The sequence below is a fragment of the Cryptosporidium sp. chipmunk genotype I genome, assembly GCF_004936735.1.
Source record: "Cryptosporidium sp. chipmunk genotype I strain 37763 chromosome Unknown contig_10, whole genome shotgun sequence".
Taxonomy (NCBI): domain Eukaryota; phylum Apicomplexa; class Conoidasida; order Eucoccidiorida; family Cryptosporidiidae; genus Cryptosporidium; species Cryptosporidium sp. chipmunk genotype I.
Window position 1 is genome coordinate 477,320 of NW_027125596.1, and position 25,691 is coordinate 503,010.

At 31.6% G+C, this 25,691-nt stretch overlaps 11 protein-coding genes across 11 annotated transcripts; 6 read left to right on the plus strand and 5 right to left on the minus strand.

Moving 5' to 3' along the window:
- Positions 1-242: 242 nt before the first annotated feature.
- Positions 243-1,538, plus strand: ELE39_000197 (SNW family nuclear; the record flags this gene model as incomplete). The annotated part of the gene is made up of 1 exon (XM_067343221.1): positions 243-1,538. One exon carries the CDS (start codon positions 243-245, stop codon positions 1,536-1,538), a length of 1,296 nt encoding a protein of 431 aa, XP_067201155.1.
- A 316-nt stretch (positions 1,539-1,854) lies between these two features.
- Positions 1,855-2,388, minus strand: ELE39_000198 (uncharacterized protein; the record flags this gene model as incomplete). The annotated part of the gene is made up of 1 exon (XM_067343222.1): positions 1,855-2,388. The coding sequence occupies one exon, from the start codon at positions 2,386-2,388 to the stop codon at positions 1,855-1,857; it is 534 nt and encodes a 177-aa protein (XP_067201156.1).
- A 1,318-nt stretch (positions 2,389-3,706) lies between these two features.
- On the plus strand, positions 3,707-4,708 carry ELE39_000199 (transcription elongation factor TFIIS; the record flags this gene model as incomplete). Its single annotated transcript, XM_067343223.1, has 1 exon — positions 3,707-4,708. The coding sequence occupies one exon, from the start codon at positions 3,707-3,709 to the stop codon at positions 4,706-4,708; it is 1,002 nt and encodes a 333-aa protein (XP_067201157.1).
- Positions 4,709-4,918: 210 nt separating this feature from the next.
- Positions 4,919-6,553, minus strand: ELE39_000201 (uncharacterized protein; the record flags this gene model as incomplete). The annotated part of the gene is made up of 1 exon (XM_067343225.1): positions 4,919-6,553. One exon carries the CDS (start codon positions 6,551-6,553, stop codon positions 4,919-4,921), a length of 1,635 nt encoding a protein of 544 aa, XP_067201159.1.
- Positions 6,554-7,265: 712 nt separating this feature from the next.
- ELE39_000202 (WD40 repeat and RING finger domain-containing) lies at positions 7,266-10,394 on the plus strand (the record flags this gene model as incomplete). Its single annotated transcript, XM_067343226.1, has 1 exon — positions 7,266-10,394. The coding sequence occupies one exon, from the start codon at positions 7,266-7,268 to the stop codon at positions 10,392-10,394; it is 3,129 nt and encodes a 1,042-aa protein (XP_067201160.1).
- Positions 10,395-10,799: 405 nt separating this feature from the next.
- On the minus strand, positions 10,800-11,444 carry ELE39_000203 (translation initiation factor if-2 betam beta subunit; the record flags this gene model as incomplete). Its single annotated transcript, XM_067343227.1, has 1 exon — positions 10,800-11,444. The coding sequence occupies one exon, from the start codon at positions 11,442-11,444 to the stop codon at positions 10,800-10,802; it is 645 nt and encodes a 214-aa protein (XP_067201161.1).
- A 1,115-nt stretch (positions 11,445-12,559) lies between these two features.
- ELE39_000204 (protein with 12x transmembrane regions) lies at positions 12,560-14,296 on the minus strand (the record flags this gene model as incomplete). Its single annotated transcript, XM_067343228.1, has 1 exon — positions 12,560-14,296. One exon carries the CDS (start codon positions 14,294-14,296, stop codon positions 12,560-12,562), a length of 1,737 nt encoding a protein of 578 aa, XP_067201162.1.
- Positions 14,297-14,897: 601 nt separating this feature from the next.
- ELE39_000205 (uncharacterized protein) lies at positions 14,898-16,844 on the minus strand (the record flags this gene model as incomplete). Its single annotated transcript, XM_067343229.1, has 1 exon — positions 14,898-16,844. One exon carries the CDS (start codon positions 16,842-16,844, stop codon positions 14,898-14,900), a length of 1,947 nt encoding a protein of 648 aa, XP_067201163.1.
- Positions 16,845-18,379: 1,535 nt separating this feature from the next.
- Positions 18,380-19,570, plus strand: ELE39_000206 (cell differentiation rcd1; the record flags this gene model as incomplete). The annotated part of the gene is made up of 1 exon (XM_067343230.1): positions 18,380-19,570. One exon carries the CDS (start codon positions 18,380-18,382, stop codon positions 19,568-19,570), a length of 1,191 nt encoding a protein of 396 aa, XP_067201164.1.
- A 571-nt stretch (positions 19,571-20,141) lies between these two features.
- Positions 20,142-22,822, plus strand: ELE39_000207 (Sec23 Sec24 trunk domain-containing; the record flags this gene model as incomplete). The annotated part of the gene is made up of 2 exons (XM_067343231.1): positions 20,142-21,233; positions 21,293-22,822. The coding sequence occupies 2 exons, from the start codon at positions 20,142-20,144 to the stop codon at positions 22,820-22,822; spliced, it is 2,622 nt and encodes an 873-aa protein (XP_067201165.1).
- A 726-nt stretch (positions 22,823-23,548) lies between these two features.
- Positions 23,549-25,318, plus strand: ELE39_000208 (uncharacterized protein; the record flags this gene model as incomplete). The annotated part of the gene is made up of 1 exon (XM_067343232.1): positions 23,549-25,318. The coding sequence occupies one exon, from the start codon at positions 23,549-23,551 to the stop codon at positions 25,316-25,318; it is 1,770 nt and encodes a 589-aa protein (XP_067201166.1).
- Positions 25,319-25,691: the final 373 nt, after the last annotated feature.

A 25,691-nucleotide genomic window follows, 5' to 3' on the forward strand; every position in this document is an offset into this window, starting at 1 on the left:
TGGCGTTTGGGGATCAAGAAAGAATTAATTAATGATCAGTTTCTTTTATTATCTACTCCAATATAGGGAATAAGCTTTTTAACTGCAAGTATTTAATAATAAATTGTTATAATTTTAATAGTGATATTACTGTAAAAGAGGATTTAATTAAGTTAAACAATAAACTAAATTTAAATTAATTTATGGCTTATAGAGCTAATTTTTTTCAATACTTTTGCAATAATTCAAATGAATACAAAACAATGAAAAGCAACAAATTAGCGTTAGAATTGCATAAAAGTACGAATACAACTGATTTGTGTGTTTTAGATGATGAAAGGAAGTTGGCAAGTTTTAGAAGTGATGGAAAGTTAAGGCATGGAGGAGAAACCTTAAAGAGACCTACAGAATCAGAAGAATTGGAAATTTATGAAAAGACTAAAAAGGCCTTGGATTTAGTAATTGATAGAAAACAGGATACTCTTCATCCATTTAAGGAAAGCAAAAAAGAAACTAAGGCCGAATTTATTAAATATAGATCAAGCTCTGATACTATAGGATACGACCCGAGGTTTGCAGAAAGAATAATTAAAGTAGTAGAAAGACCTAAAGATCCTCTAGAACTTCCCAGATTCAGAAATAGAATATTAGGAGGCACAAAAAGGGAAGAAATGGTTCCTATTTTAAGACCACCATCAAAGAAACTTACCCAAGACGAAATTAAAGAGTGGAATATTCCTCCAAGCATTTCAAACTGGAAGAACCCTATGGGATATACTGTACCTTTAGATAAAAGAGTACAAGCTGACACCCGTGATTTAATTGATATTTCAGTTAATCATAGATTTGCATCATTAAGTGAATCATTACAACTGGCAGAGAAGAATGCAAGAGAGCAAATTAAACTTAGAAATGAGCTTCAAAAACAAAAAAAGATTAGAGAGGAAATGGAAAGAGAGGAGAAGCTTAGAAAATTAGCAGAATCATCAAGATATGAAAGAAATAACCATCATCTTCTTTCAAAGATTCCAGAATTTTATCAAGATAAAAAAGAAGGATCAGAGAAAGAAATTGATGAATTTGACTATATTAGAAGAATAGAATTAGAGAAAAGAAGAGAAATAGAAAGAGAATTCAGACAAGAAAGAGCAGGGAAAAAGTCAAAAACACTACGTGATAGTGATAGAGATATTTCTGAACATATTGCTTTAGGTCAAGCTCAATCTGCTAATTTTGGGTCTTCTTCTGAGGTTCAATTTGATGCAAGACTGTTTAACAGGATATCAGGCTTAGATTCAGGATTTTCCAATGATACAATAAGTGTTTATGATAAACCATTATTTAATACAAATAGCTTGAAGTATAGAGGGTTATATACTTTTGAAGAAAGCCGAGTTGAAGAAAGTATTGGAGGAAGAGTTCATGTACCTTCATTTTCTGGTACCGATAATTCCAAAACAACCTTTAGAACAAAACCTGTTGAATTTGAGAGAGATGAGGATGATCCTTTTGGTTTAGATAAATTAATTGATTCAGTTAGAAAGGATAACAAAAATTAATTGTTTAATCCATTTTATTTTATATAAATTACTTATATATATATTATATATAAATATTTTATTTCAAGAATATTTAAAGAAAAAAAATTAATTTTACAGTCAAAGTTCATATTAAAAATATATTTAATAGATTAATATTTTTACACTCAGTATATTATATATATGTAATAAGATATTACCCTAGTTAAGTGTATTTAATAGTAATTATGATGTAATTATATTGTTAGTATTCTTTTTTAAAGTTAAATGAGAATTAATTTCAATATAAATAATTAACATCATATAATTTTGTATAGGGACAACTTTTAATGTTCTTTTATGCTTGTGATTCAACACTGACACCTCTTCTCAAAGCTTCATAGTAAGAGCTTGCAACCCAGGCAGCAAAGTAGTCGAATCCAACGGTAATAATGGAAATAACCAAAACTACAAACGAAAATACTGAGAAGCCGATTCTGATAATTGCAAAGAATACTGCTGAAACAAGTAATAGTGAGCTGATAGTAAGTAATAGGGCTTGTGCATATGCAAACATTTTGGAAGTTGATTCTTGTTTTTGATAAGCTGCAATAAGTCCAACAACACCAACTCCAAATCTTGCAACTGCTACAATGAGTCCTGGAAAACTCATTGCAGTGAAAATTTGAAATATTGAAAAAGCCAAAGTAATTGATGAAATTATTGTCACCACTCTTCTTAATGGAAGAGGCCCAACTTTTCCTAATGGGTGTGGAAACAAGAAGCCTGAAGCCTTTTCGTAGTCTGCATATTCACGAGCCTTGTCAATTCCTTGTTGGGCTGAAGATAAGAGTGATTCACTTTGATTCTTTAAAGTTTCTGCGTAAGACATTTTTTTTGCTTTGAAATATATTAACGATTAAAGTTGTTCTAATAGATGTATTCACAGATGGTATATATATATATATATATATATATGCTGCTTTCTTTCTTGAGTCTTGTAACTAGTAATAATCTCCCTTTAAGAAGCTTAATTAGCTATATTATTAGCTCGAAATTAATTCAATTATTATGTACACTCGTACAAATTTAGTTTAATTTCTATTAACTGACTGATTTCCTTCTGGCTATCTACTTTTTATCTTGATTTATTATTCCATGCATGCAATTACCTGTGGCTTACTTACATTACTATTTCAATAATCAAATTTTTATTATTTTTTTCATGTGGACAGTTTTTATACATGCATGCAAACTTGCACTAAATTTTTTTTTGCCAGTTTTTCTATACCGGTATGCACAAATTTTTATCATCAATTTTTTGTCCACATGTATAAACATGTAATAATAAAATTAAAATAATATAAAAATAGAATATAATAAAATTAAGGAATAAAAAAAAGCCTATTGAAATGTGGGTAAATATTGTGAGGAAATAAAAGAAGATAGTATAAAATATTGGATTGATTTAACAATTGATGTAGTAATATGGATGTAATATAAAAAGTCATTTTATGATAAATTGTGCTTTCCGGTTTTTGAATGGGAATAATATTAAGAACAAAAGAAAAAAATTATAATATATATATCTTAAATTTTAACAACCAGAAAATTATTTCTTACATCGTAATATTTAGTAAATCATTTGTTTTAATATTTCATTATCAAAATAAAGTTAAATAATGGCAATATATTTAAAGAAAAAAAGGTATTTATTGGCTTGGGTAAACTTGTAAGTGGAATTTCTCTAGACAATTTTTTATTTAAGTTACATTGAATTAAAATTAATTAAGCTTTGATCAAGGCTAAGACAATTACTGCATGAAGTTTCCAATTCAATAAATTTTTCCCTACTTCTCATGTAAATAGCAAGATGTCAGACATGGCGGCAATATTTAATTAATTGATAATTTAATACAAACTAATAATCAAAAAACATCAAAAACAAAAAAAAATTCCCTGGGAGTAGGAAGTAAAAATATAACATTGCACATTATATTAGAATAAGAATTAACTTTAAGAGAGTTACAGGTGAAGTTAACTGATGAAACCTGGTTGGTCCAAGTCGACTAAAAAGGCTAAAATCATTCTATTTTAAAGAAAAATACAAAAAATTTGACTAAGAAGCTAAAGGCACACAATAATAAGCATATAAATAAATATATATTTGGCGTTTTGATTAATCTGTTGATTATTGCTATTTCAGAAATATGAGTGATTCAAAAGATATTATTCTCGAAATTAAGTTAATGAAAGAGAGTTTGGAGAAGTTAATTTTAAAAAAGGAGTCAGAATCTACATATGGTGAAGTAATTACTATTTTGGAAAAGCTTGAATCAGTCAGTATTAATCGAGAAATACTAAAGCAGACTAAGATAGGGGTAGTAATGACTGCAGTTAAAAAAGGGTTTTGCGCAGTAAATAATATTGCAATAGTTACAAAGGCTGACGAATTAATTAGAAAGTGGAAGGATGCATTAGCAACCAATATTCAGCAAAGCTCTAATAATGATGCGAAATTAAACGATCAAGATGCTTCATCCACAACTAAAAAGCTGAAAAAATCTCACGAAGAAAATACAATAAAAGATAATTTAGAAAACCAGGCCCAGGTAAAGGACGAATCAAAAGAAGAAATTAAGAAAGAGGAAAGTTTACATAAAGAGTATACTGGTCCTTTAACAGGGGATGTAATGAGAGACAAAGCAAGGAATTTCTTATGGAAGGCCATGGTAACAGGCGTACCATATTCTCAAGCAAAATTAATGAAAGAATCGCAAGTTTGTGAAATTGCTGCAGAAATTGAATCCGTGTTACATCGTGAGTATATACTCAAAGGCGAGAATTCAGTTCGTGACTACAATTTGCAGCTTAAAACAATTAAATGGAATTTAAGTGATTTAAAAAATCCTGAATTAAACTCAAAGTTATATGTTGGAAAAATTACACCAGAAGAAATTGCTAGGATGCAAAGCAGAGAAATGGCCTCAGATGCAAAACAAAAAGAGAGAGAGAAACATAAACAGGAAAGCTTGGAAGCTTGTCAGTCTGATTGGGACTTGAGGAATTTAATACAGAAGGAAGGCCAATTTACTTGCGGAAAATGCAAAACTAATAAGACAACATATTATCAAATGCAGACAAGATCAGCTGACGAACCTATGACAACGTTTGTACGTTGTTTAAATTGTGGTAATCGTTGGAAGTTTTAAATTTTTCATTCTTTTCTTGTATTCTAGATATATATTAATATCTACTACTCAAAGATGCAGTAAAAAACGGATTTACTTTAACAATAATTGAAAAAGTAAACAATTCAAAGTTTGATCCAAAATGCTGGAAAAAAACGGAGAATAAATAGCAGCGGTAATATATTGTATTAATGAATATTAAAAATTCTTCTATAAGTAAGAAATTCTTTTCTATTGTTTATCATGATAAGAATTAAGAAGGTTACATGAAAGAAACTTTGTTAAAGGTGAAACAGTTAACTTAGGTACTTCCCCTCGGTAATAAGGAAATACAGAATGGAACAGGTTGAGATAATTTAAGGAAAATATAATTGACATTATCAGTCCAAAAGTTTTAAGAAGGAAGTGTTTATTTGCAACTCTGACAGTATTGGGAGTAACAAAAATTTGATACTCAGATCTTACCCAAAGCGTTGAATATTTTGACTTTAAGAGTTCTGAAGGCTCATTAGTTAAATTTGATAGCTTATCATTCATTTCAAATGTTGGATTATTAAAATAATCATAGTCTGTATTAGAGCTTTCATTAAAGTCCATTCTATTATTACCAGTACCATTGTTTCTTGAGATTTGTTGGTGTACATTCAACCATTGATACCAATCATTCGGTAGTACTTTACCATGGAATTGGGCAATATCAGCAATAATTTGTTGGGATTCTGTAACAAGGTATGATTTATCTTTCTTCTGAAAGCCATAATCAATATTAAGTTCATTACGATAATCTTCCTTGCCCACGTCTAGTGAAGATAAATCATTTCCATTCGAATTTGAAAAATACCTATAGATGATATTAAAAGGATTCATTCTGTGATATAATAAACGTTTAAGAAGAAGAAAGTCGATAATCCAGTTTTTCTCAAGTTGAAGAAAAGCAAAAATGATCCCAGGAAAACTGGTCTTTACCCACATGGGTTCAGAAGAAAATTGATTCTTAGATGTATAGAATCCAACGATACCTCCTTCAAGCTTATCTTCTGAAATGAATAATAACTCCACCATATCTTTATGCTCACAAAATATATTTGAGCTAACTTCAGTATTAATAGAAGCACGACTTTTCATTGAGTGTGGAATATTATTTGAAGAATTTTTCGTAAAGCCTTTAGCATTTTTTGAATTATTCGGATTTCCTTGATCGGTACCTTCTCTAATATTCAATCCACACCAATTGATTAAATGAGGTTTATACTTTACATCATTATCGTTAGTGTACATTCTTGTACTAATTTGGTAATCTATTTCATTCCTAATAAACAATGGAACAGGAAAATTACCTGGATGATATACAGAGAATTGACTAGAATTCAACTCTTTATAAGAATTTGAGTTTTGAAAAATATACGACTCTGAAGAACTATTCAAATTAGCTGTTAATTTGTTTTTTTCTAATTCTTTAATAGTATAATATGATTGCTTCCAAGTATCTATACATAAACATGTTACTCCTTCATAAATACATGTTCGGATATTCTTATTATCACTGTAATAATACCGGTTGTAATGCAGGATCCTCATTAGAACTACGCCATTAAATGCATTTATTTCATTTCCAAATCTAGCTCTTTCTCTACAATATATCAACGAAGGTGTCTCAATTCCATTTAATTCAGAATAAATCGTAACGAAGCTATTAATACGCCCAAATCGAAAATAAAGCACGAAAGAGTTGTATATGCTTGCCAGAACAAAGGCGTATATTAATATTTGGTATATTGAGGCTACAATTCCTGTTAAATCAGCTCTTCTTCCTTTTCCAAAAGTCCCAGGAAGTACAAAATCTCGGATTTTATAAATAATACCCATATTCACATAAATTTCACAAAAAATTAAGGAGTTTTGCAGTTTTATTAATGGGGTATGCTGGTATTCCCGATAATATATATACCAACATATCGCATGGCTACGTCAATTTATTATTCCTGTGGTAATATATTATTCAGTTCAGGTTTGCGCAAGCTCTCGAATATAACCCAAAAATTTGCAATACACCTATTGGTCAACAGATTCTAAACTTTATTTGGATCTCTTTCCGAATCAAATTTCTGAATTACCCCTTTCGCCAAAATTGCCAGTTTTTTAAATAACTTTTAAGGATCTCTTTAGAACTGAGAAAAACGCAGCTCCCGCCCAAACTTACCCGCCACACGTAATATGGCAAATGGGGACTAAAAAATAGTGGGCAAATAAATATGCTGAGGGGGGCAGTTGGAGGCAATAGAATATAAAATTTAATCGAGGTCGAACAAAATTGAAATAGTAAGTAACTTAAGAGAGAAAATTAAACAAAAAGGCATCACAGGCTTGGATATGAATAATTAGTTATATACAAAACATATGCAAGTAGTTTTTGAGTAAAGTTAAGGAAGAAAAGAATCAAGCTTTTGGTAAGGGTGGGGGGACAACAGAGGAATTGACAGGGAGTAGTAAAATTTGATAGGAAAGAAGAAATATATGTGTGGGAATATTTCATACTGATTAAGGTGAAGTTAGTAGAATTTTGAGTGTTCGAGTTGGCATGTTAGATTCGGTGGATGTTGATATATCAGGTAGATTTGGAATATTTAGTAGGAAAGATGTATACATATATAGTTTAAATAGGTGGGTGCATGGAGTGGACAGTGGACCAGGGTTTGTTAAGGTGGATAAAGTAAAGAAGTTAGGATTAAAGAAGTCCACAGAAGCGAGTAGCAACCTTAATTCAATTTTCATGGACGAATATGACCATTATGGCTCTAACTGTCCTGAAATAGTAAAGTTTGGAACTCACCCAAGGATGTGTGAGAGTTTTATAAATATTCAAGGAAATTCAGTACTTTATGGCACTTTGGAAAGTATTGGACTGGACTGTATTTCAACTCAAATGATGAATATTAGTTCTTTTGATTGGAGCCCTCATTTCTCAACAGGTACTTTTGTAACAAGTTGTGAGGATGCATTAATAAGAGTTTCAGACATAAGGAGTAAAAACCTAGATTTATCATTTATGTCATTCTATAATACAAACTGTATTAAATGGAATCCTTTAAACTCTTATCTATTAGGAGCTTTACATGAAAATGGAGAGTTCTTAAGCATTTATGATCTTAGAGTTCTTAAGCCAACTGGGATTATGCCTAGGAATCAGTGGATAAGTGAAAATTGGAAGAGAAGGGAAAGGGAGACAAGAGGAGTAGAGAAAGGCAGTGTTGGATTTTCATGGCTACCATTATCTTCAGATAAGATTTTGATTTCTGAGACAGATTTTTTATGTATCATCGATACACAAATAGCAGTCGAAGGGTCCAATAAAGCTTATAGTGGGATTTTGAACAGTGTAACTAACTTAAGAGTCACAAATGGAGTGCAATATATATCATTAGCAAATCCTAATATTTCTCCAGATTTTGAAATGCTAAACTTTTCATCAAGTTCAGTTGAAGATGATGAGGACTTAGGGGAGGATGAAGGTAATGCCTTAATGGCTAAAGGCCAGAATAAGGCTGATAGGGGGGGGGTTATTCAAGATTTAAGTTGGAAGAATGGAACATGCATTAAGGTTAACGCTTTTGATTTTTTACCAGGAACAAATAATCTAATAATTAATGACAAAAGTGGAAGATTTTATTACAGTGAAATCAAGTATAATGATGATTTGGGACTTATGAAGCTTAAATTGAGATATAATAGCCCAGTAAAAAGGATATTTTTAAGAAAAAATAGCGGATTAACACTTTTTCGAGGATTAAATGCAGGAAACCACGCTAGCAGTAATTATTTTGAAAACGAAGATGAGCCTATGAAATATAATTTCTATACAACTTCTTTACCTCAATTAACTAATAAGAGCACTGCATCTGAAGGTGAAATAGGCAAAATGTCAAGCTTTACCATTGAGAGCTTCTGTATGGACTGGTTTTATAGAGATTTGAATATGATTTATGAAAAAGTAAAATTAAACCAACAAATGGCAAATAATCTGATTTCAATTTCCATCGAATCAAATGAAAAGATTATTGCAAAACTTTCAAGACATCCATCATTGAGAGGGAAATTTGTAATGGAGGATAATACAAATCTTAATTTAGTTTTAGATTCTTTTGAATTTACAATAATTCTAACAACACAAGAAAAAAACAATATTAAAGCTACCTATTATATTACTAATAATACAATTCTCTTAATTAAAGAAATTTTTTCATGTCTTTCTATTAATGAAAAATCAGAAATAAATATTTATTCACGTGGACAAGAATTAAAAATATCAAAAAATTATGAATACACGTCACTAGACAATTTACATGCAAAAGAAAAAAATTACATGCAAAATATAATACCGGTAAGAGTTTATGTGGATAACATAATTTTGAATGGTAAAGAGAGAGAGAAATTGTGTGAATTATTTGGAATAGAGTTGGATAAAGAATTATTAACATCACTGTTTGGTGAATTAAGAATAAATAATAAAAACCAAGTAGCAAAGCAATTAATAGATTGGGTGTGGGTTATTTCAAGTTTACCGGAGTTAATATTTGGATTATTAATTCAAAATGATGGATTTAAAAAAGAACAGCAATTAGAGTTAATATCATCAACAAGAAAACATGTATATGGAATAGGGTTTGAACAGCAAGCAATAATAGGTGAAAATTATGAGAAAAAAACAAGGATTTCATTTACATTTCATACATTAGATAAGCTGATAATATCTCAAGGAAGTTATTTAATGGTAATGAAGGTGAATGATGAGGATAATTTGAATAGAGCTGCCAGATATGAAAATATATTAATTGAAATTAATGAAATGCTAAGAAAAGTAGAGTATATTTCAGAGGAGAGATTTTTATACGGAGATTATTTTAAATATACATACGTACTATTTAATTGGTTAACGAGAGTTTTGTATAAAAGTAGAAGACGTAGTGTCAAGGATATACAGAATTTTAGTATTGATTCAACCAATGTTATTGAAAATTCAAATTTGAGTATGATGTTGTCTCCAACAGTTGTTCATTTATATTTTAAGAATAAAAGTGATTTCAATGCGTCTAAAAGACAATTTGAAGAAGAAAACGATTTTGTTCCTTCTTTAATATACGAGTTTAATACATCTTGTTCTAGTTCATCATATTTTGATCAGATTGATAAAACAAAACTGTTTACTTTACTAAAGAAGTTATATTTGGAAATTAGAAATAATTATGATGCCAGAATTTTGGTTGTTGCTATTCAAAAGCTTTCAAATCATATAAAAAGAACTGAGAATAGGTATAGATTAAGACATTCTTCAAGAAAAGGATTGGGGAATCGATTGGGAGGAACGAGAACAAATGGGTTTGTATCAGAGTTAGGATCAGATCAAATATCATTTTCTGGAGAAAAAGGAGGAAGAATAGTATCAGACAATACTGGATCTGTTTTACCTTTCTCTGTTTCAACTTATCCTTTGGATTTAGCTTCATTTTCAAAATCTGGATATACTCAAGTACTAAAGCCAGCATCAGAAAGTTGTAGTATTTGTTTAGAACCAGTTTTTGGTCTTTATACTCGTTGTCTAAAATGCAAACATGGAGGGCATATAAAACATATTAATGATTGGTTTAAAGAAAAGACAGTATGCCCAATGGTAGATTGTAAGTGCAAATGCGTGCCAGAAGAACGAAAGTAATGACTGAAAAACAAAAACCAGTAAATTTACATTATAGAATATTAAGTTATAGCTAAATTAATATATGAATAAAAAACTTTCATCTATATAGTAAGCTTATTTCTACTATTATTTTAATATTGTCATAATAACTTGGTTATTCTGGTTATTCTTCAAGAAATATACAAGGGATGATTTTAGAAACAAAAGCATTTGCTTGGACTTTTTATTGATTATATTAGATAACAAAAACTTCGAGATTTAGAAGAAAAACAAATTCTCAAAAATTTTTAAAAAAATAGAAAAAAAGAGATTATTTTCCTCTCTTTTTCGTTTTCCGCTCCCCTTGATTCCTCCTCCCTTGTTTCCCAAGTATCCTTTGTTACTGTAGTCTAGTATATTCGATTTGCCATATATTTGAATTAATTATGCAGCTTTAGCCTTCTTTCTATCAGCTCTAGAAACAGCGTGGAAGCCAGTTTTAATGTTTTGTACACTTCTGTTGGCACCGCAAGCAGCACAGACAATTGTATATAGACGAGTTCTATTATCTCTCTCAAGTCTGGTATTTGGAGACTTGCACATAGAGCATGCAACATACTCCATAATGTATTTCCTAAGTAAAACCTCAATATGCTTTGGTCCGTATTTACCTTTTAGTACGAGCTGACCGTCTCCAGCAATTGACCCCTCAGTTCCTAATTCGCTCAGCACAAACTGGAAGACATGGTCTGCATTTCTTTGCATAATATTACAAATTTCCTGGAAGTTAATCCATGCTACTTTCTTGCTTCCAACTCTAACAACTTGAGGTGGCTTTAAGGTATATCTCTTTGCTCCCCACAAGTCGGGGTTGTGTTCAAGAATCAATCTTCTGACTCTCTCCAGAAGTTCCTCATATGGGTAAATTGCACCCTTAACAAACAATTGCCCTGATCCATCAACATAACTGCTTTCTACTTCGGAAACTCCCGTCTTATGTTCCTTGCTCTTCTTCTTCTTCTTCTTTTCACCAAAATCATAGCCCATATCCATCTTCTGCACTCCTTCAATTAACTCTTTCTCTGGCATTTTCCTTCTCTATCTCCACTTCAACTAATTTAGGTACTTGCTATATTAATAAACTTAATAAATTTCTCGTTGGTTTGCTATTTATTAATAATTTAAGACATAAGTCCTATTTTACCGCCAAAACTTTTTTTTTTGAGAAAATATTTATTAAGTTTAATTCTACAAGTTTTAATTAACATTTCTCCTCTTTTTTGAGATTTTTGTTGTTAATTTGTTCTTACTGGAGCTAAATATTGTACTTAAGTATAAGTATTTGCAAATGAATTTAATTTAAAGAATCTAACTGATCTAATTTTACTCTTTATAGCAAACCTCACTATTAAAATTTTTTCCCACGTAATATAAACGCCATTTATTATTCAATTCAAGTTTTTAAATGTACATTAAATTTTACTTTGCTAGCGAAGTAGTAAGCTTTGGTTATTTAGGGAGAAAAAAAGTCAACTAAATGTGAATACTACAAATTTGAGAGCTGCTATCACGAGTAGTCTTTAGTAGATTATTCTTTTTTCCTAAATTACCATGTAAGCTGGTCACATTAATTTACGCACAAAATTTTCAAACTATTTTCCCTATTGCTAATACTAGAATTAATTTCTTTATTAAATTTATAAATATCACCTTAAAATTATAACCCTCGGCGTGAAAGGGGAACTAGCTCAGATGGTAGAGCGCTCGCTTAGCATGCGAGAGGTGATCGGATCGATGCCGGTGTTCTCCACTTTTTTTCCCGCACTTTTTCTCAAAAGTGGTCAAAGTATTTCTGCATGCATGCGAACAAATTAATAACAGAAAGTAATGAAGGTAGATTTTTGAGGCTAAATTAAATGATTAAATTATTAATTTGACGATTATAATGTGTCCCAAGCAACTAATTACATACATTTACATAAAAATATTATATATATATACATACATACATAGATACATACATACATACATATATTTATATTCCCCACCCATTACATTCAACTCATTTAATGGCTTTCGTTTCTTCCATTTATTCTTAATTAAGTTATATTGTTTGGCTCAAAAGTTTTCAGGAGGAAATTTGAAATGTCTCTAATATACAACATTTCAGTCTTTATTTTTACAGAGATTGAAATTCAAATAGCTTAAACACATATTTGCTGAGTCTTTGTCTTTGTGTCAGATATCTGATTTTTCTTTAAATTACTATTTGATCCAGAAGTGAAAGCGGTAGTAAGCCCAACAATAAATCCGATAAATTTAACCTTGGTTGCTAAAATGTATGTTGCTATACTTAATATTGTTGTAATAGTGAAAGTAAGGAAAATTGATTGCAAATATGGTATTTGGAGTGGAATGATTATATAAGACGTAGTTACTTCAAGCCAAAGCATATGTACAATGTATATTATAATTGATGATGCCGTAAAGTGGAAATATAATTTTGGAACAAATACATGATTAAGTAGTGAATGGCATATTGAATCCAATACAAATACGATAATCCATGATCCTGCAACATAGAATAGTGAGCTGCTTGGTATTCTGTACATTGGAAACGCCCACATATATCCAATACCATTGTTGCCCAGAGAAAAACTGATTGAATATAGAACCAAAGATATGAATATGAGGGTTGGCTTGAACATTCCCGGCATATTATTAATAATACTGTGGATCTTATCACTGGAATAATAGTTATAATCATTTGAGAGGCTTATTTTGTCAATAGTTTGGTGATTTTTGGTAATACTAAGCTTGAATTCTTTGCAAGCTTGCACATCAGGTAGATCTTCTTGACTAGAACTAGGTATGGGCATTGGTATATTTAAATCAGAAGATTCTCCAGAATTTTGAACCTCAAGACTTCCAATTAAAGCTTGGTTTTCAGGAATGACTTGCTCATTTGAAGAGCAGTAATGACTTAGTAGCTGATCAATAAATCCAACAGAATAGAATGATATATAGAATATAATAGCCAACATCATTCTTCTGTCATCAATGACTCTAAGAAAACCTTTTTCAGGAAAAACAGGCCTATATTCATCAGAAGAAATAACTGATGTACTGGATTTATAATCAACATTACTATAAAACGCAAGAAATAAGCTTCCAAGTATGAATGATGTAGCCGTTAAATATATTAAAGCAACATTTAGACCTGATTTCCTGCCTCTAGCTGATCTCATTACTAGAGATGAAACCAGCATAATCATTAGTGGAAATGAAAGTCCAAAAAGCGCTAATGGATGAAAATCATAACTATATATTACAATAGGACCAAAAATTGCGGCAATACATCCACATGAAATTATATATGCAATATTCTCACTTCTTTTCTGATCCTTCATAACCTTTATAAAGGGAAACATAACCAGAGAAATAACAATCAATAAAGCTAAAAACCAAAGCCACTCAAATCCATGACATTTAAAATCCTTGACATACATTAAATAGTACAAATAAAAATTTGCAGGAGTTCCGTCCAATGTATAAGTACATGGCCTTCTACCATTTGCCACGTAATGTGTTATTGGCAATAAAATAAAATATCCAGAAATCAAAGGTAAAGCCAGGCGTAGAATCTTCTTTCTTAATAATATACTCAAGCTTGATGTACTTGAAAGGAAGCTGGCTCTTCCTGAAACGTAAAAGAAAATGGGCATTCCAAACTCTGAGAAAAATACTATCATTTGTTTGACAATTTCCTTTTCGCTCCTGGTTATTCCAATATTTAACAAGTTCAAGTAATAAATCACATGAACGAAAACTACCAGCCAAACAGCCAATGTTTTCAGCCAATCCAAGTAGTGAAGGCGAGGTAAGTTCGCTTTCTTCATCTCATTGGCAGTCCTTTCTTGGGAAATTACCTGATTCTCCATCAAAAAGTCAAATTTGACGAACAAACCTTTTCCTCTTAAAAAATTATACTACCTAAATTCTTTAGGCGCCAACCCTCCTTTTTTTTTTCCTCTTACGTGGCACCGGTATTAAAAAAACAATTATTAATTTACATGCATGTAAACTCAAAATTCATTAGCAAATTTTCAAAAAAAAAAATAAATTTATACATAAAGATACTAAAATATATTTAAGTAAATATTAAGATTCATACTTTGCCAGTACAATTTGTTTAAACTCCGCATCTTTTAATTGTCCTTTTTTATATGGATAGACATTTGTCATTGAGCGCTAACAAGCTTATTGTGTGTAAATGTTGTGAAAAATTTCAATATGCGCATAATCTTGCCACCCATACTAAATCTAAAATGAAATTTTTGCATTTGCTTCTATTTTATTCAAAGCTGGCCAGCTGTTGTTTAAGCCCCTCACCACATTCTCCCCACCATTTCTTCATGTTTCCTCCACACCTCAACTTTTGTTTTGGCCAAAGCTTATAGCCTCCTCTCTTAGTAAAAAGTTCCTCTCTCTAGTTATCATGTTTTGCTACTGAACTAGTAGTCACTTAGCAGCCTCACAAATTTAATTCTTATTTTTTGCTCCTAATTCAAAATACGATTTCAAAAATGATCCACAAGAGCTAAGTGCAAGTATTATATAGTAAAGCAATTGTGCTAAAAGTATTGAAATTACAGTTATACCTAATATGTTAATGTATATTGGTAGCCCTGGCTTGACTTTGGACTCAAAAAAGAATGATACAATACGGATTGCAATAGGATGTACAAAAAACATTATAAATAGATTCTGGTTCTCCTTCTTTATTTGTTTTATCCCATATGAACTTTCAACAAGACATAATTCGGATCTGAAGAGCGGATGAGATGTAATTGTAATCATCAGAAACAGTAAGGATATCTCTTTCAACGCATTTAAATAAAGTGATAGACTTTGAAAATATTTGCTTTCCGAAAAGAAAAGTGCTATATAAATGATAGTTAGAGAAAATACCAGTAGAGAAATACTTTTTAGTAGTGGATGAATGATATATATTTGTTCGCTTTCCTTAAGATAGTTATTATATTGGCTTCTCATAAATGACAATTGTGAATCTGTAGTCCCAAGTAAGAATATTAGGCAAAGCTTCCAAATTATTGAATAGTCTTTTAATGGAATTAAAAGGAAGAATAATAGAATGTAAGTCAAGGCCAAGGAAATTTGAACTTTTGTTACTGAAGATAAGTGGCCAGCTAGGGAAAATGTAATGATTGGAAGAGCTAATGGGATGAAAATAAGCATTGAAAGCTCTCCAAGCTTGTAGTAATATAGCATTAAAATAACTAAAATAGGAATTATAGCTTTACCAATCAAAGAAATTAATGAGAATTCTCTTTCATGAAAGAAATCTTTTGCTTGAATTTTCACATTATTAATCCCAGTTACCTTGTACTTTAGTTTGTTTGTTAGCAAGGGACTACTTAGATTTTCTTGATATTTTCTCACACTATGTGAGTTATACATATCTAAGATTGTTGAATATTTACCTAATATTGCAGAACTAATAGTATTAGTAGCAGTATTAGTAGCAGTATTAGTAGCAATAGCAGTATTATTAGTAAAATATTTACCAGTCTCCATTGAATCTATATCGCTAGAATTATTTCTAGAACAGTTTTGTAATGCTGAGCTTCTGATTTCTCCAAGAGAGCACTCTATTATATACTTTGTAAGTTCAGTGATTGGGAAACATATAATACGTATGAATGATAAGTAAATTAGTACTTGAGGAAAGTATGAGATCTTTTTGGTTGTAGTATCCAAAGTAGCTTTATATATGATTCTATCCAATGAATCTAAGAAAAAGTTGATAGGAGACAAAGTAATCCTTTCTGCCCATTTTGGATACCCCGTTGAAATATAATATGAAAAAGTCTGAATAAAGTATAACATGAGAAATCCAGGTAAAAAGTATTTTGTAATGGATTTGTATACGACAGTCTTGATTGACAAAAAGTTGGGGTGAGTAAAAATATGTATAATTCTGGAATATTTCTGGTTGTATGAATTTTTTGAAGTATTTAACTCAATGGTTTTATTTAAAGTTAGAATCGAAGTTGTGAATGATTTCCCAGAAATATATGTAAAAGCAAAAATACATGAAAAAAATATTATATTATATGAGATTTTGAGAGTTATCAGACTCTTCTCATCCATATTACTAACGATATGCCTTGTTTCTATAATTGATCTTGACATGTATAGTAATATAACAACGAATATTTTGAATCTGAACAAGTTTTTATCATAGATGAGAAATTCATTCTGGCTTGATGATTTAATCTCAAGAGGTTGAGTTTCATCTTTAACATTAATATTGATGTTGCTGCTTTCAAAGTAATAATCATTATATTTTTGATTAAGTTGTAAATTAGTGCTTGCAATCATTGGGTGGGACTCTTGAAAGTGGTTTTTGGATCCAGTTTTTATTGGGGATAGAATGCTTAATAAGCGATAATTGGATGAGGGCATTTTAATTTTCTTTTTAGAAATGATAAATCAAAAAATTAATTTACAATGGCTATATGCAGAAATTTTTTCGACTGATTTTTTTTGTATTAACTTGAAATTGAGTCTTAAAGAAAATGAGCGAGTGAATAACTTCAGGGAAAAGTCCTGGAGAAATAATAATAATAATATTAATGTTAATATCAATAAATGATTATTAATTATGCAGCTATCTTCCAGAGTACCCTTCTATAATAATTTGTTCTTGTTACAAATTGATCCCAATATATTCATGCAAAAAGATAAATAATTTATCAAACCCTCAAATTGTGCATATTTTTATAATTTTGCAATTTTGAAATATCTTCCTGTTTTCGCACCCTGGTTATAAAAATGCAAACATGGTTGGCGCCTAGAACACGTCATGTGGGGAGAAACCGATACTATGCACAAACATGCATATAATCGAAGTTTTGGCGGGCTAAAGATTTAAATTTATATTTTTTTCAGAATAATTTGCGAATGCAGAAAAGAGTAAGAGGTTTAATAGGATTGGAAGGAAGCGGAGGGATTTAATTTTAGTAAAAAATAAAATAAAGTTATTTTAGAATGAATCATGGAATCTAAATTGGACTGAGAAGAGCAAATCAATAGACCTATTTCCTAAACTAAACGTTGCATTTAGAATAAATAAGAATAAATATTTAATTTTCACTCTCCCCATAAATTTTGAAAATGATGACTGTAGCAAATGAAAGATATTAATTAACGGGTGGAAAAAAAGATTAACGATTAAAAAATCTTGTTAATTTTTTCTCATTAATTTATTATATTCCACTTTTTTCTCCTTATCTAACTACATTATCATTACCTATCCATCTTTCTGTTTAATAAAAGCTCTCTTCGAAACCAATTAACCAACATTTACATGTGTAGATTCGTCAATAAACGTTTTTATTTTTGAATATCCTAGTGCAAACCAAACATTTAATGGAGTGTGTGAAGATTCTTTAACTTGGAGTATTTCCGCTTGAAGTGTAAGAAAAATGCATAAATATAAGGGAGAGGAAACAAGAGCAATAAAATAATAATAGTAATAAGCTAATGTCAAGGATAAATGTGAGATTAAAAAGTAAAAATATCCAATAAATATCCTCACTGTGAATTCTAAAGATCTAATCGATGTCATAAATTACTCACTCCAGTACCTTTTATTTATACCTTCTTATTTTACAAGCGGTGACAATTGTAAAGGTATTAATAGTGGGGGGGACTCACAAGTAGACAAACTAGCAATTAGGCGCCATTTGAGGTGGCGGTAAACTGAGCTGTCAAATTTAATTAGAAATTGAATCAAATAAAAGGCAAAAGATTAATATACAATAGAATTGAAAAAGGTCTTTAGATTGATGGATTTTTCAATTGGAGAAATGAAAAGTTGTTGAACAAGTTTATATAAAATCCAAGTACATCTTGCAGTTTTTTCTTGTTTCTTTTTAATCGTGTATTAATATAAAGTTAAAAAAGATAAAATTTCAACTTTTAGGAATTAATAAGAAATGATATCACAGGGAGGATTAAACAACTCAGGGGGTGGAATAATGGGTCCTTCCTCTTTATCTACAGCACCATTATCATCGTCATCTTCCTCCTCTCCTTCAGTACCATTACATTCTTCTACTTCAATTCCAGCTTCATCATCATCTTCTAATTCAGTACCATCCAATTCTGCATCAACTTCTATTCCTATTTCAAACCCTTTGTCGGTTCTTCCATCGTCTTCTATTGGAGGTGGAAAGGTACAACAAAGAATTTCTCAAGGGGAACTTGGAATAGGTGGGGGAATCCCAAGTCAAATTTCTGTTTCAGGAGAAGTAGGAATTTCAACATCGTCATTATCAGATAACGGCAGTGAATTGAAAGGAAGCGAAAGTGTTGTCCAAAAAGAAAGAGAGAAAGTTTATCAGTACTTGGTTGATATGACTTGCTCTTCAAAAAGAGAAATGGCATTATCAAAACTTTCCAAATATCGCGAAACTTTCCCGGATTTGGCTCCACTAATGTGGCACAGTTTTGGCTGTATTACTGCTCTCTTACAAGAAATCATTTCTATATATCCATTGTTATCTCCTCCTAATCTATCAAACCAAGCAAGCAACCGAACATGCAACTGTTTAGCCTTATTACAATGTGTTGCAAGCCATTCAGAAACAAGAGCCCACTTTCTTGCAGCCCATATTCCACTATATCTCTATCCTTTCCTAAATACTGTGACTAAATCACGTCCGTTTGAGTATCTCCGTCTCACATCACTTGGTGTTATTGGCGCCCTTGTAAAGGTTGACGATCCTGAAGTTGTGAGCTTTCTTCTGCAAACTGAGATCATCCCTCTATGCCTGAGAGTAATGGAGACTGGAAGCGAACTTAGCAAGACTGTCGCAACATTCATTATACAAAAAATTCTTCTAGATGATCTTGGCCTTACTTATATTTGTGCCACTCCTGAAAGATTCTTCACTGTATGCCAAGTTCTTGGTAATGTCATTACTCAGCATAATGAGGCTCCTTCTCCAAGACTATTAAAACATATTATTCGTTGCTATTTGAGATTGTCAGAAAACTCCAAAGTTAGAGATGCTTTAAAACAAACTATCCCTTCTGTAATTCTTTCTCCCAGCTTTAAAATGATCTTCCATGATGATGCAGTTACTACTAAATGGTTGCATCAACTATATGCAAATATTTGCTGATCTGCTCTTACAGGTTTACATTCAGAAAATACTATACAAATTATTTCTATTCAAGGACTTCTTTCGAAAGCTATTACTTATACTTTTTTTAGCACTGATTTCAATTTTTTTCAACTACTTTTCAATTTTGAAATTACTATTTATTTTCTAAATACATTCTTTTCATATCCTGTATTTGCTACTTTTTGCATCCTTTCATTTTGATTGTAATTACTCAAGCTCCTCCCAAATGTTTATCAGAAATTCACTCACACACCTAACACAAACAAAGCTATTTTATAAGAAAAAACGTAATGAATACTAGTAATACTAATTGTTAATAAATGATTTCTTTTTAAAATAAAACACAATTTATAACAATTATGGGCGGCACCTGAAACTACCCGCCACATGGCGCTCACATTATTTAATATTATTTGTTAAGGGGGGATTAACATTGTAAAGAGAAAGATCAGGAAAAGTCAAAAGAAAAAAAAAATCCAAAAGTGAAGAATCAAATAATTTACATCTGTCGCTAATTCACTTATTGGTTGGAAGGCATAAACATCATTGGTATATACTTTTTATTTTGATGTCGGGACATCCATTTGGAAATTCTGTAGGCGGGGGGGCAATGCAATACTCACAACAGGCTCAGATTCCCCAGCAACGCCCAGGTACAGTAATGTCATCTCCCTTTCAAGGAATAGCTGATGGAGCACCAAAAACCATTCCCTTTGGAATACAAGGTCAACATCAGAATCAGAGTCAAAGTATAGGCCAAAATCAAGGTTTCGCACAAAGTGGAGGATATTATGGCTTAAGTAATGATAATACGACTCAAGGTCAAAATAGAGTTCGGCCTGGCATGGTAATTCCAACAGGAATGGGACAGCAAGCTCAAGGACAAAACCAAACTCAATCTGGTTATTATAATTCGAATCCAGTCTCAAAAGATATTGGAAATAATACAACTGGCGGATTATCAATGAGTGAAATACAACAACTTAATGCTCCATCATATTTTGTAAGACCATCTGTCTCAAAAGTTCCAAGTTCAGCAAGCCTTAAGCAGAAAGCTCACATTCCTGTTGGACTAGTTTTTCAGCCTTTAGCAAGCCCACCTCCTGGATATCCTGAAGTACCAACAGTTTCTTTTGGATCGAGTGGTGTATTAGTTAGATGTAAGCCTTGTAGAACTTATATTAATCCATTTGTTAGATGGGAGGCAGGAGGTCGTCGCTGGATATGTAATATGTGTGGCTACTCTAATGAAACTCTTTCATTTTATTACTGCGGATTAGATGATCAAGGACGTAGAACTGATCGATTTGAACGCCCAGAACTATCTGTTGGAAGTACTGAATTTATTGCATCTGGAGAATATATGGTAAGACCTCCACAGCCCCCAGTATATTTTATAGTTTTGGATGTTTCAATGCCAGCAGTATCTTCAGGACTTGTTGAGACAGTTTGTTCAGCAGTAAAGAATGCTATATTGTCAGATAACATTCCAGGTGGAGGTAGAGCTATGATTGGTATTATCACATTTGATTCATCAATTCATTTTTACGATTTAAACAGTAATCTTTCACAACCACATATGCTTGTTGTATCTGATTTGAACGATTTATTTTTACCACTTTCTGAAGGTGTTTTGGTTAATATAGCAGATTCTACTGAGGTAAGTTAGGTTTTTGATTAACTTTGTAATAAAATGAACTAATTTACTGATCGATACAGCAAATTGTGAATTTGTTAGATAATTTACCAAATTTATGGAGAAACAATAGAGTTTCAGAAAATTGTATGGGATCAGCAATTAAAGCTGCTTATATGGCAATCAGACATATTGGTGGAAAAGTTCTCCTATTTTCATCAGGAGCGCCAACAATTGGAGATCAAACAGTTAAACTTAATCGTGAGCAGATTAGAAGTTCTGGAAAAGAATCCAAAGATATTGATAGAGAAGTTGAGCTGTTAAAGCCAGAAAATGATGGATATAGTAATTTTGTTCATGCACTTGTTAGAGCATATATTAGTGTTGATTTGTTCATGTGTACATCTCAACCATATGTAGATTTACCTACAATTTCTCCAATTGTCAAAAAAACGAGTGGTGATCTTACATATATTTTTGGATTCAACTCTTATCTTCATGGTCATAAACTTAGAGAAGATGTCTTTTCAACTTTAACCAGAAGCTCAGCTTGGGAAGCCTGTATTAGATTTAGAGTCAGCCGTGGCTGGAAGATATCAAATTGGTATGGTAATTTTTACTTCAGTGGAGTTGATCTTCTTCTTGCTCCAAATTGTCACAGAGATCAAGCTTTTAGTATTGTTATAGATATGGATGAAAACGTGACAGTAGCACCTGATCCATTTGTTTACATTCAAGCAGCTCTTTTGCATACAAATAGTGATGGTGAAAGACGTATCAGAGTTCATACGATGGCTTTACCTGTAACTCAAAATTATGTAGATTTGGTATCAAGCATGGATGTCCAAGCAACGGTTTCAATAATATGTCAGAATGCAATGGAACTAAGTCTCAAGAGCAAATTATTGGATGGACGAAATTATCTTCAGACTATTTGTTCCCAAATAATTTTACCACAATCCAATCAAATAATTGAAGCTGCTAAGCAACTTCCACTTTATATACTTGGTGTACTCAAATGTCCAGCCTTTAGAGATTTTAAGGAGGTTGCTCAATCAGACTCTAGAATTTATCATTGGATACGCTTATCTAGTTTGAGATTGGAATCTCAAATGATACTATTTTATCCGAGAATGTTTTGTCTTTCTTCTTGGAATCTTCAACAACAAGAAACTGACCAGTCACTAGTGCTTCCTCCTGCTTTAAATTTAACAGCGGAAAAAATGACTCAGGCGGATGCATATCTCCTAGAAGATGGAGAGTCAATGTATTTATGGCTTGGAAGAGCAATTCCAACAAACTTCATTCAACAGGTCTTTGGCGTTGCAACTCTTGATCAGCTCCATCCAGATTATGCTGAAACTGTTATTGGATCAACGGGTGAAAAGCTTGGAGTAAAAGTTGCTATTTTAATCAATAATATCCGTGAACAAAGAAAACCACCATTTATGAAGCTTTATACCATCAGACAAGGCGATCCTTTAGAAAATAAATTCTTCCTCTCACTTATTGAAGATAAGACACAGGGTTTTATGCTTTCTTACAACGACTTCTTGAATAAAATCCTTCCAAGGTCAAATCCAAACATGTTACAAAGATATCCTGGTAATTAGTATTGGTATTTGTGTTATAAGTATTATATTGGTATTTGAATTGCATTTGTCTTCCCTATTGATCTAATTATTATTGTTGTTATTTTTTAATATTTTTATAACTTTTTCCATAACTTTAATTGGTATCAATCTTGGACTCAATTAGTGGCACGTATTTTACTTGCACACAATTTAGGCAATTTATTTAAAAAATAAACATTAAAATAAAAATCGTTTCTATTTCGGCCTCTTTTTATTCTTCACTTTCTTCTGTAATTTATTAATTAACCTAAATCCCCATTTTTTTTCCACTTATTGAGAATTTTATAAATTTATAAACAATATTCTGCTTGATGCACATCTGTTTAAAAAATTATGAATTATTTGTTTATAATACTAGCAGTTAAATTACATTAAAAAAACACGCAAGAATTTTAAACTTCCCGCCCATTCGTGTAAAATTTGACTTGCATGCATACATTTATAGAGGAGGGGAACAAAAATAAATGCAAGGAAAAAGTGTGTTATAAATTTTGTAATAAAATATTAAAATCGTTTGAATAAATAAATTAAATACATTTAAAAAAATTACTTTATTGTTATTATTATCACTATTATTAACAAGGAAATCAATATAAATATTTTGAAAAAAAAGACGAATAAGAAACTCATATTTATTCCAAGGATGAAAAAGTGATCTAAAAAGGACTAATATACTAATCTAGTAATAGTTAATTTTTTAAAAAGATGGATTTAATGGAATTGGCTCTAAGACATGGAGTTAAGAGAACTCCCAATGGTCCTTTTTTATATCCACTAAATGTAAGAGGTAGAAAACCATTTTCTCTATTGACAGATGATGAATCTTCAAATGATTCTGATAAATCTTTATCTGAAGAGGAGAATTTGGGAATGGGAGCAAAAGTAAAGTGCATATATGACAATGACTTGTATAAGAAGCATGATTCAGGATTGGAAGAGGAAAATGAAGTCGAACCAAAAAAAAGAATTCAGGAAACAATTTATGAATATAAAAGTAAAAGAGAAGGAAAGGAAGTAGAGTATATATCTCGTGAAGACGCTTTTGAGATACAATATGCAAAAGATTTTGAATTTTTCTTTGGGGTTCCATATCGTCCTTATATACGTTTATCACGTTATAGATTTGGCAAAAATATGAAATACCCTAGAGATTTAAAGCAAGAAGAAGCTGTTTATAAAAAATACCCACGCTATTTCTTTAATGATCCATGGCCAGATATAGATGTTTCAAAACCAATACCGTACGTAAAACAAAAACAACCTCCAAAGTTAGTGAATGAAAGAGGAATTCCAATAGCTTGGCTAGATATCATTGAAAAGAGTAAAAGATATAATGTAAGAAGAGGAAATAAATCAGCACATAATTTAGAGTCTCAAAGTAAGACAGAGCCACCTCGTACGCTTGGAGATGCTGTTGTTGCGTGGGAAGTGTCTTCTTCATTATTGAATGGAGACCTTCCAAGTATTATTGGTGAAGATAAGAGGAGTAGAAAACAAAAAAGATTCTCATTTGTTAGAGATAATATTCGTGGTGTTGCTGAAGAAATTGAATCATGGACAAAATGTCCGGTTGTACAAACAGAAATTAATAAGTATCTTGAGAGCTCTTGGAAGAATATTGAAAAACAACTTTCTAGTAAACCTATTGAGGAACAAAATGAAAAAAAACTAAGTAGATCAGGCTCAAAAAAAAGTGTTAATGAGGTTGAAGGTTTGCAAAAAACTTTTTCTGAGTCTAATAGAGATTTAAAGTCTAAACCTAATAATAAAAGTAACGAAATTACTCAAAGTAAAGTTGAACCTTTTGCTAAGGAAGAGTCTAAATCTGGAGCTAAATTGGAAGAAAAAGAAACAATTCTTTCAACTGTTTCAAAGGGCCTTCTTACATCAAAAGACCCTCCTGCTCTGAAAGGTCCACCACCACCAAAAGGGCCACCTGCTCCATCTTTAGGGTCTGATGTACCTGCTCCAAAAGGTCCACCACCACCAAAAGGAACTCCTGCTCCAAAAGGCCCACCACCACCAAAAGGGCCACCTGCTCCGTCTTCAGGGTCTGATGGACTTGCTCCAAAAGGTCCACCACCACCAAAAGGACCTCCTGCTCCAAAAGGTCCACCACCACCAAAAGGGCCACCTGCTCCGTCTTCAGGGTCTGATGGACTTGCTCCAAAAGGTCCACCACCACCAAAAGGACCTCCTGCTCCAAAAGGTCCACCACCACCAAAAGATCCACCACTACCAAAAGATTCATTACCACCAAAGGGCCCATCTCCACCAAAAAATCCGCCACCATCAAAAGGCCCACCACCACCATCTTCAAATTCTGACGGGTCTCCAGCTCCAAAGAATCCACCTCCTCTTGCCTCAAAAGGCCCACCACCGCCGAAAGGTCCGCCCGCAACAACATCAAAGGGACCTCCTACAGGAAAAGGGCCACCACTTCCAAAAAAGGCGCCTCCTCCAAAGAAAGGTTAATTCGATTAATAAACAAATATAAAAACATTAATAATTAAATTATAAATAATGGTTAACTTAATTCCAAGCTGATTGGTTTATTTTTTTAAAAATTCTATTTATTTTTTTTTTAATTGTTTCAATTTTAAACAAGCAAAATTTGTTTTTGAGAAAAGAAGAAAAATAATAATAGTAATAATAATAAATAAATAAATTCGTCTGAAATATATGTTCCACTTATTAAAAACATCTAAGTTTTAATTTAACTCTTTATTGTGATTTAAATCGTGTGATAATTCCCTCCATAATCTTGATTTATTTAATTATCTCAATTTTATAAAATTCATGCAAAAATAAGCTATGGAAAATTGTGGCGCCGGCGCCGGGCATGTAG